The 18,391-nt window shown below is 45.3% G+C and overlaps 3 protein-coding genes across 3 annotated transcripts; 1 reads left to right on the plus strand and 2 right to left on the minus strand.

The window, feature by feature from the left end:
* Window positions 1-620: 620 nt before the first annotated feature.
* LOC131135614 (trace amine-associated receptor 13c-like) lies at window positions 621-1,707 on the minus strand. The gene is made up of 2 exons (XM_058081727.2): window positions 1,502-1,707; window positions 621-1,425 (listed from the first exon to the last, which is right to left on the minus strand). Exons 1-2 carry the CDS (start codon window positions 1,669-1,671, stop codon window positions 621-623), a joined length of 975 nt encoding a protein of 324 aa, XP_057937710.2. The 5' UTR covers window positions 1,672-1,707.
* Window positions 1,708-6,081: 4,374 nt separating this feature from the next.
* On the minus strand, window positions 6,082-10,460 carry LOC131135909 (uncharacterized). The gene is made up of 11 exons (XM_078795370.1): window positions 10,311-10,460; window positions 10,160-10,243; window positions 9,284-9,389; window positions 9,082-9,211; window positions 8,752-8,995; window positions 8,510-8,693; window positions 7,543-7,693; window positions 7,267-7,469; window positions 6,581-6,715; window positions 6,318-6,505; window positions 6,082-6,234 (listed from the first exon to the last, which is right to left on the minus strand). The coding sequence occupies exons 1-11, from the start codon at window positions 10,458-10,460 to the stop codon at window positions 6,082-6,084; spliced, it is 1,728 nt and encodes a 575-aa protein (XP_078651496.1).
* Window positions 10,461-13,723: 3,263 nt separating this feature from the next.
* Window positions 13,724-14,895, plus strand: LOC131135910 (trace amine-associated receptor 1-like). Its single transcript, XM_078795371.1, has 3 exons — window positions 13,724-13,732; window positions 13,782-14,020; window positions 14,085-14,895. Exons 1-3 carry the CDS (start codon window positions 13,724-13,726, stop codon window positions 14,893-14,895), a joined length of 1,059 nt encoding a protein of 352 aa, XP_078651497.1.
* Window positions 14,896-18,391: the final 3,496 nt, after the last annotated feature.

Below are 18,391 nucleotides of genomic sequence, written 5' to 3' on the forward strand. Positions count from 1 at the left end.
CATGTCTACAATAAGGAAATACTACATTTAATAAGATATAGTATATGTCTATAATCAGGAAATACTACATTTAATAAGACATAGTACATGTCTACAATCAGGAAATACTACATTTAATCAGATATACATGTCTACAATAAGGAAATACCACATTTAATAAGATATAGTATTTGTATGTCTATAATCAGGAAATACTACATTTAATAAGATATAGTATATGTCTAAAGTCAGAAAATACGACATTTAATAAGACATAGTACATGTCTACAATAAGGAAATACTACATTTAATAAGATGTACATGTTTACAATAAGGAAATACTACATTTAATAAGATATAGTACATGTCTACAATAAGGAAATACTACATTTAATAAGATGTACATGTTTACAATAAGGAAATACTACATTTAATAAGATAAAGTACATGTCTACAATAAGGAAATACTACATTTAATAAGATGTACATGTCTAAAATCAGGAAATATTACATTAGTATCATTAGTACAGTATCTACAGTAACTACAATATATCCAGTATCTCCAGTATCTCCAGTATCTCCAGTATCTACAATAACTACAATATCTCCAGTATCTCCAGCATCTCCAGCATCTCCAGCATCTACAGTATCTTGGCGTCCCTGGATCCGGCTTTGAGGATCTGCAGCGTGGCGATGAGCTTGACGGACTTGCGAAACCACGGGTAGAAGAGGGCGTAGATGACGGGGTTGAGGCAGGAGTTGAAGTGGGCCAACCAAATCTCGAAGGCGGCGGAGGCGGCGTCCAGGGCGGTGTCCTCGCCCGCCATGGTGGGCGAGTAGTAGGGGCAGAAGCAGATGAGGAAGACGGCCACCACGAGGCCCAGGGTCCTGGCCGCCTTCATCTCGCTCTTCTTGACGCGGCGGGCGTGGCCGGCCCCCACGTGGGAGCGCATGGCGCGGGCCTGAGCCACGGCCACCCCGAACACCCTCAGGTAGAGCGCCACGATGACGGAGATGGGCAGGACGAAGGTGAAGACCAGGTCCACCCAGCCGGCCACGTTGGCGATGACCACCACGCACTCCCCCAGGCAGGAGATGGACCGGCCCGGTTCCTCCAGGTGGTCGTGGAGCAGCGCCAGCCTGTAGACCACGGAGCAGAGCCAGCACAAGGCCACGCAGATCCGCACCCGGCTCCTGGTGACGCGGCTCGGGTAGGAGAGCGGCTGGCAGATGGCCACGTAGCGGTCCACCGAGATGAGCACCATGTTGGCCACCGACGCCGACGTGATCACGTAGTCGGCCACGTAGTACAGCGTGCACGCCACGTCGCCCAGGAACCAGCAGGCCTCGATGTAGATGATCTCCACCGGCATGAGCAGGAGGCCCACCAGGAGGTCGGACACGGCCAGCGAGAGCAGCAGGAGGTTGGTGGGCGTGTGAAGCTGCCTGTCGGAGAACACGGAGGAGAAGGTCAGAGAAGGTCAGAGCGGTTCTCCGCGTCACGAGTCAACGAGTCAAACACCTGAAGTAGGAGATGGAGAAGATGACCAGCAGGTTGAGAGCCACCGTGATGATGGAGATGGAGGACAGCAGCACGTAGATCAGCATGGCCTGGCCGGGCGGCTGCGACGGCGTCCCGCACGAGGCGTTCACTCCCGGGTAGCACAAGTCCGACGCCCCGCCGCTCTCCATGGAGGGGAGGAGGAGGCGCTCCGAGCTCTGTGGACGAACCTTCAGCCTGCGCTGTCGTTATATCGCTTCCCGAAAGCGGCGGGATGAGGACGAGGCAAGCCCCGCCCCCTCGATGCCCGTTTCTCCCCCCCCTAAGCGGGCCACCTGCTTCCGACGGCCCACGGGGTCAAAGGTCAGATGAACTCTTACTAAGACTCTTATTCATTTTCATGCGGTCCAGATTCCTGTACATACGTACATGTCCATTTGGACATACATGGTTACAATGTTGGGATGCTGATGGATGGATGGATGGATGGATGGATGGATGGATGGATGGATGGATAGATAGATGGGTGCGGGGATGGATGGATGGATAGATGATGGATAGATGGGTGGATGGATGGATGGATGGATGGATGGATAGATAGATGGGTGCGTGGATGGATGGGTGTGTGGTTGGATGGATAGATGGACGGATGGATGGCTTGGTGGGTGGTTTTATGGATGGATGGATGAATTGATGGATGGATGGACGGACGGACGGATGGGTGGATGGATGGATAGTTGGATGGATGGATGGATAGATGGATGGGTGATGGATGGATGGATGGATAGATGGATGGATGGATAGATGGGTGATGGATGGATGGATGGATGGATGGATAGATGGATGGATAGATGGATGGATAGATGGATGGATGGATGGATGGATGGATGGATGATGGATGGATGGATGGATGGATGGATGGAAGGATGGATGGATGGATGGATGGATGGATGGATGGATGGATAGATGGATGGATGGATAGATGATGGATGGATGGATGGATGGATAGATAGATGATGGATGGGTGGATGGATGGATGGATGGATGGATGGTTGGGTGGATGGATGGATAGATGGATGCGTGGATGGATGGGTGTGTGGGTGGATGGATAAATGGACGGATGGATGGCTTGGTGGGTGGTTTTATGGATGGATGGATGAATCGGTGGATGGATGGATGGACGGACGGATGGGTGGATGGATGGATAGTTGAATGGATGGACAGATGGGTGAATGGATGGATGGATGGATGGATGGATGGATGGATGGATGATGGATGGATGGATGGATTGATGGATGGATGGTTGGATAGATGGATGTATAGATGGATGTATAGATGGATGTATAGATGGATGGATTGGTGGATAGATGATAGATGGATGGATGGGTGGTTGGATGGATGTATGTTTACAACTGGTAACTGTGCTATTGTTATGATTTTATTTCATTCCATATGTGTCACATACGTGTCATATACGTGTCAAATATGTTTGCTTTCTAAGCACCTGTTGATTTCCAGGATGGGAATGGCCGCCTTGAGTTCGAGGACTTCCAGGAAGTGGAGGCAGGTACGGTCAAAGGTCACAATGAGGACCCTTTTCCCTGGCAGAGGTCTGTACTGGAGGTGGTCTTCTGAACCCAACCCAGCAGGAACCTGATTTCCCTGCCAAGGTACGTGTGTGTGTGTTATGCTAATAGTATTTAGGTATCCCAAGTATAGACATGAATATGGATCATAATGATTGATCTCAATGCCACGTATGGTTTTGAAATGGAAGTGGTGCCTGGATGGCATGTTCTGGATGATGAAAGCACGTGTGTGATTGCATCACGCCTGTGCACCTGTTATGCACGCACATGCCCCCCCCCCCCCGCTGCTCCTTGATGGCCCGCTAGCAATCAAAGGTGTGAAACAAACAGGTGAGGCGGACATGATGCAACGACCAAGCAAAGCACAGCGAGAGCATGTTGTTGCATTACATAGACACGTGATGTAGGTATTGGACTCTTTGGGCCAGAAGGCTAAAAAGAGCATCACGGGAGATCATAGCAACATCAGTCAGCAGAGCGTGGCCCCGATACCACGGTGCAGCAGTTTGTTCCGGAATAACAGCATGAGAAGGATGACAGAAAAACACAATCGGGGCCTCTTAGGGGTGACTCTGGTGGCGTAGCGCCGGGAGTCGCGAATGGCCACGTGGCGATGGATGGAAATGAGCGCCATGTTGCCCACAGAGGCGGACATCACAAGGTATTCCAACAGCAGGTAGAAAGCACGCATGGCGTCGCCAAGGGTCCAGCAGCCGTCGATGGACAAACTCTGGCAGAACAGCAGGAAGCTCACAAAAAAATCCCAGATGACCAGCGAGAGGAGGAGGAAGTCGGGGGCGTGAAGCTCCTGCGACACAGATGAACAACACAAATGAGTCACGGAACGTGAGGCTCGGGACGATATTTACACTTGGACACCGATCCTCGCAGCCCCGGGCCCCCTGTGTTAATTCCATCACCATGAAAGACAACAAACACTTCAAATGAACCTTCTGATCCGGCTGTCGACCTCACAGCTAGGAGACCAGGGTTCAATTCCACCCTCGGCCATCTCTGTGTGTGGGAATGTGGGAATATATCTTCGTGACATTACGCTTATGGTAATGACAGTGGCATTGGTCTTTGATTGACGTGTAAGTTGCTGACATGTAAAAGAAACAACAAAGCGAGTGTGTGATTGCATCAAGAGGGAGCACACACCTGCGGCACGAGCGCTCCTCGATGGCCCATGAGCAATCAAAGGTGTGAAACAAACAGGAGGGGGGGGGCATGATGCAAGAGCCACACTGACAAGCAGGTCCTCGTAATGTTGTTGCATTAGGTAGATATTTCATTCATCTCCAAGACAAACCGCACGGCTGGTCAAATATGTGTTCTCCAAACAAGAAAACGTCCAACCGTCCGTCCATCCATCCATCCGTCCATCCAACCACCCAAGCATCCAACCATCCATCCATCCATCCACCCAACCACCCAAACATCTAACCATCCAACCACCCAAACATCTAACCATCCGTCCATCCGTCCATCCAACCACCCAAACATTCGTCCATCCATCCGTCCATCCAACCACCCAAGCATCCAACCATCCGTCCATCCATCCATCCAACCACCCAAACATCTAACTATCCAACCACCCAAACATCTAACCATCCGTCCATCCGTCCATCCAACCACCCAAACATCCGTCCATCCATCCATCCAACCACCCAAACATCTAACCATCCAACCACCCAAACATCTAACCATCCGTCCATCCAACCACCCAAACATCCAACATCCATCCATCCGTCCATCCAACCACCCAAGCGTCCAAACATCCATCCATCCATTCATCCAACCACCCAAACATCCAACATCCATCCATCCGTCCATCCATCCAACCACCCAAACATCCGACCATCCGCCCATCCATCCATCCATGCATCTATCATCTATCCATCCAACAATCTATCCATCCATCATCCAACCATCCCTCCATCCAACATTCTATCCATCCATCCATCCATAGCACTTTTGGCACCCTATGGGGGCTTCCCTGGTTGAATGAGACACTAATGTGTGTTGCTTGGCCAAAAGAGACTAGTCTATGGACTGAGAAGACCACAAAGCAGACCCCATCCATCCCCCAGGCCCTCCATCACCTTGTCTTCTCTCTAACTACACCCTGTCCTCAAAGTCCATGTTTGTTCCTTTGGAGCGTTCTTCCATCAAGTGTAGTTTTCCTTGCCTCTGTCGCCAAAGTGGCATTAGCATTCCAAATGACGAGCTATTCCCGAATTGCGATGTATTTTTGGAACCGTCGATGTAGCTCACCTGCTTAAGCCCAGGCCATGGTCACTATGGCTGGACCTCCAGTCGTGTCAATAGTCGGGAGAGATCTACGCCTCCTTGCTGGCTGGTTGCACACCTGAAGAGTGTTCAAATTCACACTTTGAGTGTTTGTGTTTAATGGAACGGATAGACTGGGAATCTCCAAATGACCTGGATGCAGGAGTCTCCCGGTTGTACACACAGGTCTACCCTGCAGTGCAGGAATATTTCACTGTCTGTGCCCAAGAACTTGAACGTGTTAAAGGAGAAGTAGTTGGACGTTCCCCGCCCGTTGCGTTCCATATGGATTGTAGAGTCAGCAGGGTTAGGACATCTACGTGGATACAAGGGGGGAGACGTGAAGGACGGCCTGGAACAGAATCCTTGTTGGCGCCTTTGGACACAACTCACCCTGCGATGATGAGGTCATATCGAACACTCCCGTTCGAAGACAAGCGATCGGTGGCCCAGCAGGACTCTGTCACCACCGAGATGTCGTTTCCCTCCAGTCCGTAGGCTTTGACCTCGATCCAGATTTTTTCATTCAGCAGAACCCCCGTACTTGACTGTACGGGTCGTGTTCTTCCAGGGTTTGTGTATGCAGTCATGGTCAGGGTGTAATCCCACTCTCCCGACGTGAAATGTTTAATCACCGGGCTGCCAAGCGGAAACACAAGTAGTATCTTCATAAAATGTAGCAAAAGTAGCAGCTCCGGAAGCGGACCCCAACCAGACAGCTCACCTGTCTTTGATTTTGATGGCCAGGCCATCCAGGTCTGGTTGGTCAAAATGGCAGGAGAAATCCATGTGCACGTTGCTGTAACGTGTTACGACACTGGACACGTTAGGGCTCATGATGACGTTCTTGTAGGTGATTTTGCTCGAGTTTGCCTGAAACGGTGCACAAGCCCAAGTTTGTCAGTGTTCAAGATTCAACCAGTCCAAACTGTCTGTTCGGTAAGTCGGACACACACCTTGATGATTGCACCACAAGTACGATCCCGATTGAAGTTGAACGTCACCACGTGGGTCTTCTCGTCAATGTCGCCTTTGCAGCTCTCATCATTGAGGTGTAGCCTCGTGTAGTCGATGCCCTTCTCCAACAGAAGGCAACAGTGCATGTTCACCACCGCAGACGAGTGGTTGCAAACCGCCGGCTCACCTGAAATGGAAAACAGATGCAACTCTGCTTCCAAAACCAATTTAAAAACTGTTGCAAGCATTGTCATCGACATACCAAACTTGTCGTTGGCTCTGTAGTCGGAGGCAAAAAGGGCTCGGCAAAGGCAGTGGGCTTCTCCGTCGTAGCTCACGCCGCAGAATTCCTGGTCCGTACAGAACTTGTCTCGACAGAGAGCCTCAGGACCGGCAGCTGTAAGACAAATTTTTAAATTTTAAGCCTCTTAAAAATGGCGACGTTTCTAATTGAAATCCTAAATGATAATGAATGGGTTTTTCCTTAGACAATTCTCCAACCTTCTCCCAGCTAGCTACATATGTCAAACATTCATTCATTTTCTACCGCTTATCCTCACGAGGGTCGCGGGGGTGCTGGAGCCTATCCCAGCTGTCTTCAGGCGAGAGGCGGGGTACACCCTGGACTGGTCGCCAGCCAATCACAGAGCACATATAGACAAACAACCATTCACACTCACATTCATACCTATGGACAATTTGGAGTGGCCAATTAACCTAGCATGTTTTTTTTCAGAATGTGGGAGGAAACCGGAGTACCCGGAGAAAACCCATGCATGCAAACTCCACACAGAGATAGCCAAGGGTGGGATTGAACTTGGGTCTCCAAGCCGTGAGGTCTGCGCGCTAACCACTCGACCCCCGTGCAGCCCCATATTTCAAACATTGGGAGTCCATTGTTCCTGAATTCGCCTGACAAGAAACCTCTCGGAATGCTAATCTCTTTACCGCATTCAGTCACTGATCTCCAGTCGTCCACCGTGACATTGCCCTGTTGGTGGCAGGCCCTGGTGTAGGCCTCCATGAAGTGGCATTCGATGCCATCCACTGCAGGGGATCGACACAAATGGTCGACGCAGGCCGAAATGAAGGCCTCTGGGTCGATGTGTACATGGCACTGGTTGAAGGGATCTTGCAGCATAAGCTGACACCTGTTAGGAAACAAACATGGAGGTCCAGTCAATCGTAAGGATTTCAGACGTTCCATGTAACTCAGTGTTCTACCATTCAGTCGTGGCGTTGCAGTCCATCATGCTATCCTCGGCTTCTTTGTGTTGCATCTCACAGCCCGTAACGCTGTGCTCCGAGACTCTCTCTTCGCTAAAATCCACGGAAGAATTGCCACATAATCCGTGCACAGCGGCTTCGTTTTCACCTTAAAAATATGGCGGTAAAATCCACATTAATAGCGCCATGTTTTTATGTTAAAGCTTCATTTGCACTGAACAGGAAGTCACTGCGCATGGCATGTTTTCATGCTTTAATGACCCCTTTGGGTTTCGTATTTTATCTTGTCAAAAGTGGTCAACCATGTACGTATCTCGATATCGATGGTGGAAACCAGAAACCTAAGTAGGACTGACTAAAGTGGGTTCCACCCAACGGTCTACGTATAGCCGTAGGTACAACCTTTGCATTTAAACCAACACCAGTTATGTTAAACTTCCTTAGACTGAAGCCAGACCGTCCGTTTAACAAGAAGGTCCCCTTCCCTCGAAGGCATCACCCTTATAGACCATGTAGGCAGTTTTTTCAGAAGTCCCTATTCAGGTAGAGCTGTTGTCTACTTGTTTTGATGACCTGATACTGGACCTGAGTCACTGAGAGAGATCTTTGTTGGTCTAAACACTTAACCGACGAGGGTCACATTGACTCAAGTAAACCCAGCGGCAAGCTCCACTCCGACTACGGAAACCTACAGCTTGACCAGAGCTTGCATTCTTTCCGTTGTGCCGTACTGAGCTAATGTGAGCCTACAAGTAGATCTGAATGTTCTTCTGGAGGCCGCAATGTAGAAATCCTCCCCCTGAGCACTCGAAGTGGGTTTTGAATAGAGGATAAGGGAATCTTAAAGAACCAAATTATAGAATGAGAACCAGATTATTTATTCCTGACAACAATACCTAATACAGACGTCCGGGCTTATCTGCACTCCCTGTATGCCTACAAGTAAGCGGGTCTTATTACATACCCTTTAGGTGGATTTGTGCCATGTTGCCATCAAAGAATACTGTCAGCACGTAGTCGGACTGTGATATCTTAGCAGTCACTCCGCTTGGGCCCTTGAAGAGTTCCACGCCGTGGACAACTGTAGCTGTGGTGTCGAGGGCTTGCAACCTGTTATTGATCTTGATGGCGACAGAAGACCACAGACACTGTGAACCAATCACAGTCCAAGTCGTGTCTCCAGATCGAATGTGGGTCCATTCTTACCTCCACTCTTCCACCTTGCAGAAGCTTCATCTGGGCATCTTGGCTGTCCAGATGCAGGATCACATGGTCCAAGAAGCTGACATCTTTGCGCCGGCGCTCTCGGAAGACGCCCTGTATCCGGACGTTTGGGACAGCCTCGGACTTCATTAGTGTGTATCCGCAGCGGTCGGAGACGGTGTGAACGCGGCCGACAAAATCGATGATGGTGGAGGCGGTAAGAGTGCACATGGCGTCAAAGCTGCAGCTGATGGCACAGATACGGGAACGCAAAGTCACTCAAAAACACCACGAAATGTTGTAGGGAACCAACTGGACGGCTCGCCAATTTACCTTCCGTTGCCCCGGCATTGGTGCATGGGCGCACAGTCACTGACGGCGGTGGCGACTCCATTCACGTCACAGGTCACCATGGAGCAGATGCCTGGGTCGCTAACCGTGGTATTGGTCATGTACACGGAACCTGTCGTTTGGGATATTCAGGATAGCGGGTCATTGTTTGAACCGGACGACAGGACCCATCGCAGCGTCTAACCTGAGAGTCGGCATCCACTCATGTCTGTAATGACGCCCGTGCTGGTTTCGTTGGCGGGAAACACGTGTTTGGAAACCGTTTGACCGTTCACCTGCGCGTCCGCCACCTGCACCAAAGACATTTACTCATCAGAGAAGTCAGGTCAAGACTCCAAAGAGTCTATTACAGGCTGTCCAAATTGTGGCCTGGGGTCCATCTGTGGTCAGTGGCTGTTTTATTGCCCCATGGCACATTTGAAAAACAGTCATTGATCTACGTTCCTACCCCCACGGATGGTCACAAGCTTTGGGTTGTGACCTAAAGGACAAGATGGCGGGTACAAGAGTCCGAAATGAGTTTTCTCCATAGATTGTCTGGACTCTCCCTTGGAGATAAGGTGAGAAGCACTGTGGCTCGGGAATTTGGTCAGGATGCTTCCGGAACGCCCGAATGAGTTTCCTCCATAGCTCCATGGCTGGGTGCTCTCCTGAGGAGACGTATTGTCAGCCAGGAGAACCTCAGAGTAGAGCTGCTGCTCCATCGCGGAGATAGGAGCCAGATGAGGTGGCTCCAGCATCTGGTCCCTAGGGAGGTGTTCAGGGAAGACCCAGGACACGTTGGAGAGACTATGTCTCTCAAGTGGCCTGGGAAGACCTGGGGAGCCACCAAGAGGAGCTGGACAAAGTACAGGGGGAGTAAAGTCTGGGTTTAGCTACTTAGGTTCCTGTCACCCTAACCCCACCTCGGATAAGCGGAAGACGAAGGATGGATGGAAAAGCAACGGTGACAATTTATTATGGGAATGATGGGAAAAAATAGCATGGATTATCGAAGAAGATAGTAGAAATATTTGGAAAATGTAAAAATACAACAAAAATGGAGGGAAATTTTACTTACAAGATCTGCGTCCGTGTACCCGGAATACGTCCTGATGGCGAGAATGGCCTGTGTTCCGAAGTTGCCCAGTTCCACCTGTTGAACCTGTCGGCATCGAAGGTCAATTACAAACACGACAAAGTCTCGGGAGGGAACCCAACCAACAACCTGCCTCAGAATATTCCCTGTCTTTCAAAGGTATCACGTTGACGCATTTCCCAGCATGCTTCAGGTCTGGCAAGATCTTATGGACCCCGGATCCTGCGGGGATCTCCTGTGTGAGTACGGACCAGTTGCCTCTGTCCGCTGTCCCTCCCGACATCACTAGGCAGTCGTTTTGGACACCGCTTTGGTAAGCGCCGTTGAAGCATAGCGTAAATCGGCTGTCGTTGAGCGCCACCTTTGTCGTAAACACAAAAAACTGGTTATTTTCTTATTTCTTCTATATTGGGTAATAGGAGTGTAACGGTGACTATAGGGGTGTTATTTCATGTCTAGAGGTCTCTAATGTTAAAATGTGTATTTATATGGTGGTAAACTGGTTTTCTATGTATTATTTTCTCTTATTATGTCCTCTATATTGGGTAATAGGAGTGTAACGGTGACTATAGGGGTGTTATTTCATGTCTAGAGGTCTCTAATCATGTTAAAATGTGTATTTATATGGTGGTAAACTGGTTTTCTATGTCTTATTTTCTCTTATTATGTCCTCTATATTGGGTAATAAGAGCATAACTGTGACTATAGGGGTGTTATTTCATGTCTAGAGGTCTCTAATCATGTTAAAATGTGTATTTATATGGTGGTAAACTGGTTTTCTATGTCTTATTTTCTCTTATTATGTCCTCTATATTGGGTAATAAGAGCGTAACTGTGACTGTAGGGGTGTTATTTCATGTCTAGAGGTCTCTAATCATGTTAATATGTGCATTCATGTGGTAAACTGGTTTTCTATGTCTTATTTTCTCTTATTATGTCCTCTGTATTGGGTAATAGGAGTGTAACTGTGACTATAGGGGTGTTATTTCATGTCTAGAGGTCTCTAATCATGTTAAAATATGTATTTATATGGTAGTAAACTGGTTATTTTCATATTTTCTTTTATTATGTCTTCTGTATTGGGTAATAGGAGTGTAACGGTGACTATAGGGGTGTTATTTCATGTCTAGAGGTCTCTAATCATGTTAAAATGTGTATTTATATGGTGTTAAACTGGTTTTCTATGTCTTCTTTCTCTTATTTTGTCCTCTATATTGGGTAATAAGAGTGTAACTGTGAATGTAGGGGTGTTATTTCATGTCTGGAGGTCTCTAATCATGTTAAAATGTGTATTTATATGGTGGTAAACCGGTTATGACTGTGTGTTACTTACATAGACTTTTTGGTACTCCTGTCCATAGTAAGTGATGGGACAGGCGCTGATGTCCATCTCTCCAGAGCTGGTGAAAGTCTGGTCCATTGTAGCAACGCCTGAAGATACAAACATTTTCCATATGTGTTGTCATAGTAACACACGTTAACTAAACGTTTTTCTTTGCTGCTCTTTCAGGATGGAGACAGAAACGTGGATGCTGTCTTACCTGCCCGGAGGCCGAGCGCCGCCAGGTATAGAATGAAGCAGGACATGATGGCGGTTGGCTCCCAGGTAGCTGAAAGGCACACAATAAAATATAGTAATACATACGTACGTACAGTAGCTTTGTGGACGCTTAAGATGGTCAACATTAATATCATGAACTTTACAATTAGTCCAAAGAATACCGCAACTTCATAACAGTCAGAATTATTATACATTTCATTTATATAGTACTGTATTTTCTGGACTCATGTTATTTAATATAGGGGTGTTATGTCATGTCTAGAGGTCTCTAATCATGTTAAAATGTGTATTTATATGGTGGTAAACTGGTTTTCTATGTCTTATTTTCTCTTATTATGTCTTCTATATTGGGTAATACGAGTGTAACTGTGACTATAGGGGTGTTATTTCGTGTCTAGAGGTCTCTAATCATGTTAAAATGTGTATTTATATGGTGGTAAACTGGTTTTCTATGTCTTATTTTCTCTTATTATGTCCTCTATATTGGGTAATACGAGTGTAACTGTGACTATAGGGGTGTTACTTCGTGTCTAGAGGTCTCTAATCATGTTAAAATGTGTATTTATATGGTGGTAAACTGGTTTTCTATGTCTTATTTTCTCTTATTATGTCTTCTGTATTGGGTAATACGAGTGTAACTGTGACTATAGGGGTGTTATTTCGTGTCTAGAGGTCTCTAATCATGTTAAAATGTGTATTTATATGGTGGTAAACTGGTTTTCTATGTCTTATTTTCTCTTATTATGTCTTCTGTATTGGGTAATACGAGTGTAACTGTGACTATAGGGGTGTTATTTCGTGTCTAGAGGTCTCTAATCATGTTAAAATGTGTATTTATATGGTGGTAAACTGGTTTTCTATGTCTTATTTTCTCTTATTATTTCCTTTATTATGTTGATTATTAAAATCCAAAACGAAGGTTTCAACTTTGAGAGCTTTTACAGTATTAAAACATATAATTATATGTTTTTTTAAATTAATTATATGTTTTGTTTAAAAAACAAAACTTTGCAGATTTCACTTACTGCGGGCTATTTTGGGAACCTAAACGAGGGGACACTAATAATGACGCCTTATCATTAGAATTTATTACAGTATTTGGTTTTAAAATGATTATTTGAAATATTGAAATCATCCTCGTCATTAAAAGATCATTTTGACTTACTGTAAGAGTCGTTTGTTGATGTGGTCTTCCCTCGTGGGTAAAGTCCGTCTGTTCAGGTTTGGTGTGGACGTTTGCAGGACTGTCTCCTGTCTCCGTGTCTCCTGTCTCTGTGTCTCCGTGTCCCCGTGGTTGTGGGCGTCTTAAGTCGCCCTCGCCTTGTCACTCAACATTCCAGATGTCTTGTTGTTGTTTTTGGTAGCGACGGTGCTAATTATCAGCTGACAAAGTGATGAGGAACACCCACAGAGCACCTGTCCCCGACCGGGGCTGAAGTAAAGTCACATTATGTAATACATGAGGGTGGGAATGTTCATGGAATGTTCATGGAATGTTCCGAAGGACTCATTTTGGTTCCATAGCCGCATCATTGCTTGATGGATTTCACCTCAGTAAAGAACAAAATGAACATCTAGTTGATTCTGGACCACGTGATTCTGTCTCCCCTGTGTATGGTGGAGATGGTACGCTGCTGACCTCCACTCGAGATGTTGTGGATTGGTGGACGGAATACTATGAAGACCTCCACAAATTGTGGACTGGCCAAAAGGTTCCTCTGTTGCAAGACCCCGGGTGTGGTGTGGGTGAGATCTGGCCAGAGTTCAGGGGTCCTGGAGAGGAGGGATACCCCAACCTCGGATTCAGGAGGAACATTGTGGTTTGTGTCCTGATCGTAGCTGTGGATCAGAGCTTGATCCACATTGCCGGCAATTAAACTAGCATGTTTTTGGAATGTGGGAGGAAAGCGGAATACCCGGAAAAAAGGGGTGGTCTTACATGTGGGTCATATGTTTGAGTACTTTGAACTTGAGGGGATGAAAACATGGCCTCGGTGGGATGCCGTGGATCCCCCAAAGGATGTCGACGGCAACGTTTGATAGGATGTCGGCGAAGAAGGCGGAGGAGAAAGAGAGTTGAAAAGCCGACTCGGTCAGACGTTCTCCCTGACGGAGATGGCGGAGGAGGCCGAGCTGTGCTTCCCGCTGCTCGCCAACACCTCCTGCAGGAGGACTCCGCGTCCTCGCTCGGTCGTCGTCGGGGCGACCCTGCTGCTCTCGGTCATGTCTCTGCTCACCGTCATTCTCAACCTGCTGCTTATCATTTCAATCTGTCACTTTAGGTAAGTATCGAGGTCCATGGGGGGGTTCTTGGAGGTCACTGACCAGCGTTTGCTTTGTCTTCAGGCGTCTTCAGACCACCACCAACCTTCTGCTGCTTTCTCTGGCCAGCTCGGACTTCTTCGTGGGGTTCTTCATGTTGTCTCAGATCTTCCTGCTGGACGGTTGCTGGTTGTTCGGGGACCTGATGTGCGCTTTGTTGTACCTTCTGGATCACATGATCACGTCTGCTTCCATCGGGAGCATGGTGCTCATATCAGTGGAGCGCTACGTAGCGGTCTGCGACCCGCTTCGTTACCAGGTCAGGGTCACCAAGAGAAGAGTGGGGGTCTCCATCGTTCTGTGCTGGTCGCTTTCGTCCGTTTTCAACGTAGCGTGTTCGCTCGATACTCTGCAGCGGCCGGGCAACGCCATTTCCTGCGTCGGCGAGTGTCTGGTCATCGTCAGTCCCGCCGCAGGACTAGTGGACTTGTTTTTGTCCTTCGTAGGCCCGATTTTCGTCATCGTGGTGCTGAACATGAGAGTGTTTGTGGTCGCCGCGTTTCAAGCACGTGCCCAACGCTCCCGCGTGGCGGTTGCCACGGCACGGCCCTCGCACGGCCCCAAGAGCTCGGAGCTGAGGGCGGCCAGGACGCTGGGCGTGGTGGTGGCCGTGTTTGTGGCGTGCATCATGCCCTACTTCTGCGTGGTCATCTCGGGCCAGGACGTCACGCTCAACGCGTCGTCGGCCGCCGTTATTATCTGCTTGTTCTACTCCAACTCCTGCCTCAACCCGCTCATCTACGCTATCTTCTACCCCTGGTTCAGGAGGTCCATCAAGCTCGTTGTGACCCTTCGGATTGTGCAGCCTGACTCCAGCAGGACCGACTTGCTGTAGATGAACTTCATGCTCTCCTTCTTTTGCAGGAACGCATGAAAATGTTAGCTGGTACTTCTTTCGTTCCTTTTTTGATGCTTTTTTTTCCTTCTACTTCTTCTATTTCTATGTGAAAAACACCAACAGGTCCAGAATAACAGAATCAATTTTAACAGAATAAATCCTTAAAAGGACTTTTTGAAGAGCACAAATACACCAGCTGATTTTTACCTCATGTTTTTTTTTGTTTTTTTTTACTTTCAGGATTATTTGGGTTTGTTTGTTTTTTTGCTCTGACCTAGATGTATATAACATAGATACGGTATATAGATCATTATATCTTACATTATTATGACATATCTTAGCTCAACTCGATTTTTATTTATTTTTCTCTACTGTAAAGCGTCTTTGAGTACTCTGAAAAGCGCTATACAAATAAAATGTATTATTATTATTATTATTATTACATCATCATATGTTGGTGTTGGCCATGTAAATGTTTTGTCATGATATTCATATAGAAATGCATATTTTCCATAACAGTTGTTCATGAAATAAAATCAATACATTGAAATTTTGGGCTGCACGGTGGTCTAGTGGTTAGCGCGCAGATCTCACAGGAGTTCAATTCTATCCTCGGGCATCTCTATGTGGAGTTTGCATGTTCTCCCCGTGCATGCGTGGGTTTTCTCCGGATACTCCGGTTTCCTTCCACATTCCAAAAACATGCTAGCATGTTAGCTTTTCCGAATTGTCCATAGGTATGAATGTGAGTGTGAATGGTTGTTTGTCTATATGTGCCCTGTGATTGGCTGGCCACCAGTCCAGGGTGTACCCCGCCTCTCGCCCGAAGACAGCTGGGATAGGCTCCAGCAACCCCCGCGACCCTTGTTAGGATAAATGGTAGAAAATGAATGAATGAATGAACATTAAACAATTTTAAGTGTTTAGCTTGTGATTTATTAAGATAATTATTACAGTATTACAAAAAATAATCCAAAAAAAAGGCCTGGAACAGATCATCTCGAGCGCTAGTCTTTGCTCGTATCCTAGATGGCCTTTGGTTGGTGAGGATTTTTCTGCCTGTTTCACACATCACGCCCCCGAGAAAGTACTGACATGGAAGTATTTTAGCGTGACACTCGGAATGTTTCCATTCACACGCATGTAACGTGAGATGCTATTTTTGTCTGACAGCTTTTGTCTTTCCTATTGTTGCTTTTGGGCTGGCTGTCACCTTGGAAATGGCTTGAAGGTTGAATATCTGCCTCTTATAATATTTGCATGTTTTTTTGACAGGCTGCAATGAGTGCAGCCAGTAATTACATGCGTACACATAATGTACAGCACATACTCAGAAAGGACCTGACAACATTTCATATTATTGTTTGGGGTTTTTTTTTTTTCAAGAAAACTACACAAAAGTGTTGCTGAAAAATCTGCATTTATTCATTTTGTGAAATTTCATTTTAGTTCTAGTCAAGCTAGCACCAGCTAGTTATTGCTTGTGTTATTACCCAGTATAAATACTGCCTTTCCTACTATGATTGAAAGAAAAAGAACACAAAATAATATTGCTGTTGATTTTTCATATTTACAACCCTATCGTCACAACTGGCACCAACTATTTCTATAGTTATTGTTACTCGATTAACAAAAATGTGCCCTCTGTTGGCCAGTAGCAGTATTACATCAACAGTACACATTTGTAGTCCATATTGAATATAATCATTACATTTATTTTATGTCAAACACTAATCTATTACATTATATCATAAAAGATTCTTAGGATTTTATTCTAGTTTAGCTATATTTGTGTTATTGAAATAAAAATACAAAAATACTGAAGATACAGCGGTTATATTCATACTTGGACTCCGGCACGAAACTAAGGCTACCGTGTATAATCATAAATATAAGGAAATGCTGCCCTCTGTTGGCCACTGTAGTTACAATAACAATAAATGTACATTGATGAGCTGTCAATTAGTGGAATATGACATTATATCATAAAAGATTCAGAGGATTTCATTCTAGTTTTGGAAAACACACAAATAATTACAAATTGTCGTCGAAAATACATTTATGATATATTATTTATTAAGCCCCAACATCAAACTAACGTTAGCATGTATTTTCTCATGAAATGAAGGAAATGCTGTCTTCTGATGGCCAGTAATTGGTACAGCAATTTGGTACGGTTATATATATATATATATATATATATATATATACTACAGTAGGTTAATGAATGGACAGAGTGGAGGAACAAAAAGACATTTTCGTTCTGTTATCTTTGTCTCTCCCTGCTGGTCAGGCTCGGTAAAGTCTCTGTAATTGTATTTACCAGGTTTGTCCACGAGAGTTCGCACTTTAACATGAAAAGGAAACTGGAGCATTTGTGTGCTGGTATGCTGGAGGTCATATAGGCAGTATAAGATTTATGTTTAGATATATAGATATATAGATACATAGATATATACATAGATGCATAGGTATATAGATACATAGATGTATAGATACATAGATGTATAGATACATAGATGTATAGATATACAGATATATAGATACATAGATGTATAGATACATAGATGTATAGATATACAGATACATAGATTTATAGATGTATGGATATATAGATACATAGATATATAGATATCTTGATATATAGATACATATATACATAGATGCACATATTTATAGATCTATATATCTATATCTATATATCTATAAATATATGTATCTATGTATAGATATATAGATATATAGATATATATAGATATAGATATATAGATATATAGATATATAGATATATAGATATATAGATATATAGATATATAGATATATAGATATATAGATATATAGATATATAGATATATAGATATATAGATATATCGATATATAGATATATAGATATATAGATATATGAATAGACAAAGATTAAACAATAGAATAGAATAGAATAGAATAGAATAGAATAGAATAGAATAGAATAGAATAGAATAGAATAGAATAGAATAGAATAGAATAGAATAGAATAGAATAGAAAGTACCGGAAAGGCGCTCAGGGACACCATGGCCGCGCGCTCCATTAGACTTTTTTCGGGATCCGGTGTGTTAAGACCCGATGGACGATTCGTCAAGTCACAACTTGAACACCGGAAATGCTGGTAATCTTCCAGCTTCAAAATACGGTTTCCGGATTTTTGTTTTGGGCGAATACACCTACAAAAACATGCCTTTTCAGTACAGCTGATCTGTAATTAAAATAATGACGTTAATTTCAAGGCTTTATTATAAAACAATCCCTTTAAATAACGATTACACGAGTCATAAATTGATGAAATGTAAGGCAAACAGACGGGGAACATGTGGATGGTTTACTAAGCGTAAGCACGACTCCGCATTGGTAAACATTTTAAAGACTTCTGTGACGTATTTACTGGGACTTTTACTACGAAAACCTCGCCCGGAAGTCGCCCAACTAGCTTAACAGCCAGCTTGCCCAGCAGCGTTC

This window comes from Doryrhamphus excisus, linkage group LG12, assembly GCF_037039965.1.
Source record: "Doryrhamphus excisus strain RoL-2023G ecotype Guam linkage group LG12, RoL_Dexc_Guam_v1.1, whole genome shotgun sequence".
Taxonomy (NCBI): Eukaryota; Metazoa; Chordata; class Actinopteri; order Syngnathiformes; family Syngnathidae; genus Doryrhamphus; species Doryrhamphus excisus.

Bases quoted from the DNA above. Each gene is read 5' to 3' on its own strand.
- LOC131135614 (XM_058081727.2), bottom strand. From the start codon at position 1,671: ATGGAGAGCGGCGGGGCGTCGGACTTGTGCTACCCGGGAGTGAACGCC. The intron at 1,426-1,501 runs GTGTTTGACTCG...GTTCTCCGACAG, and splicing joins TTCTCCATCTCCTACTTCAG to GCAGCTTCACACGCCCACCA.
- LOC131135909 (XM_078795370.1), bottom strand. From the start codon at position 10,460: ATGTCGGGAGGGACAGCGGACAGAGGCAACTGGTCCGTACTCACACAG. The intron at 7,694-8,509 runs GTATGTAATAAG...CATATTTTTAAG, and splicing joins GGCACAAATCCACCTAAAGG to GTGAAAACGAAGCCGCTGTG. The intron at 6,235-6,317 runs GTGTGTGTCCGA...GCACCGTTTCAG, and splicing joins CTTGTGGTGCAATCATCAAG to GCAAACTCGAGCAAAATCAC.
- LOC131135910 (XM_078795371.1), top strand. The intron at 14,021-14,084 runs GTAAGTATCGAG...CTTTGTCTTCAG, and splicing joins ATTTCAATCTGTCACTTTAG to GCGTCTTCAGACCACCACCA.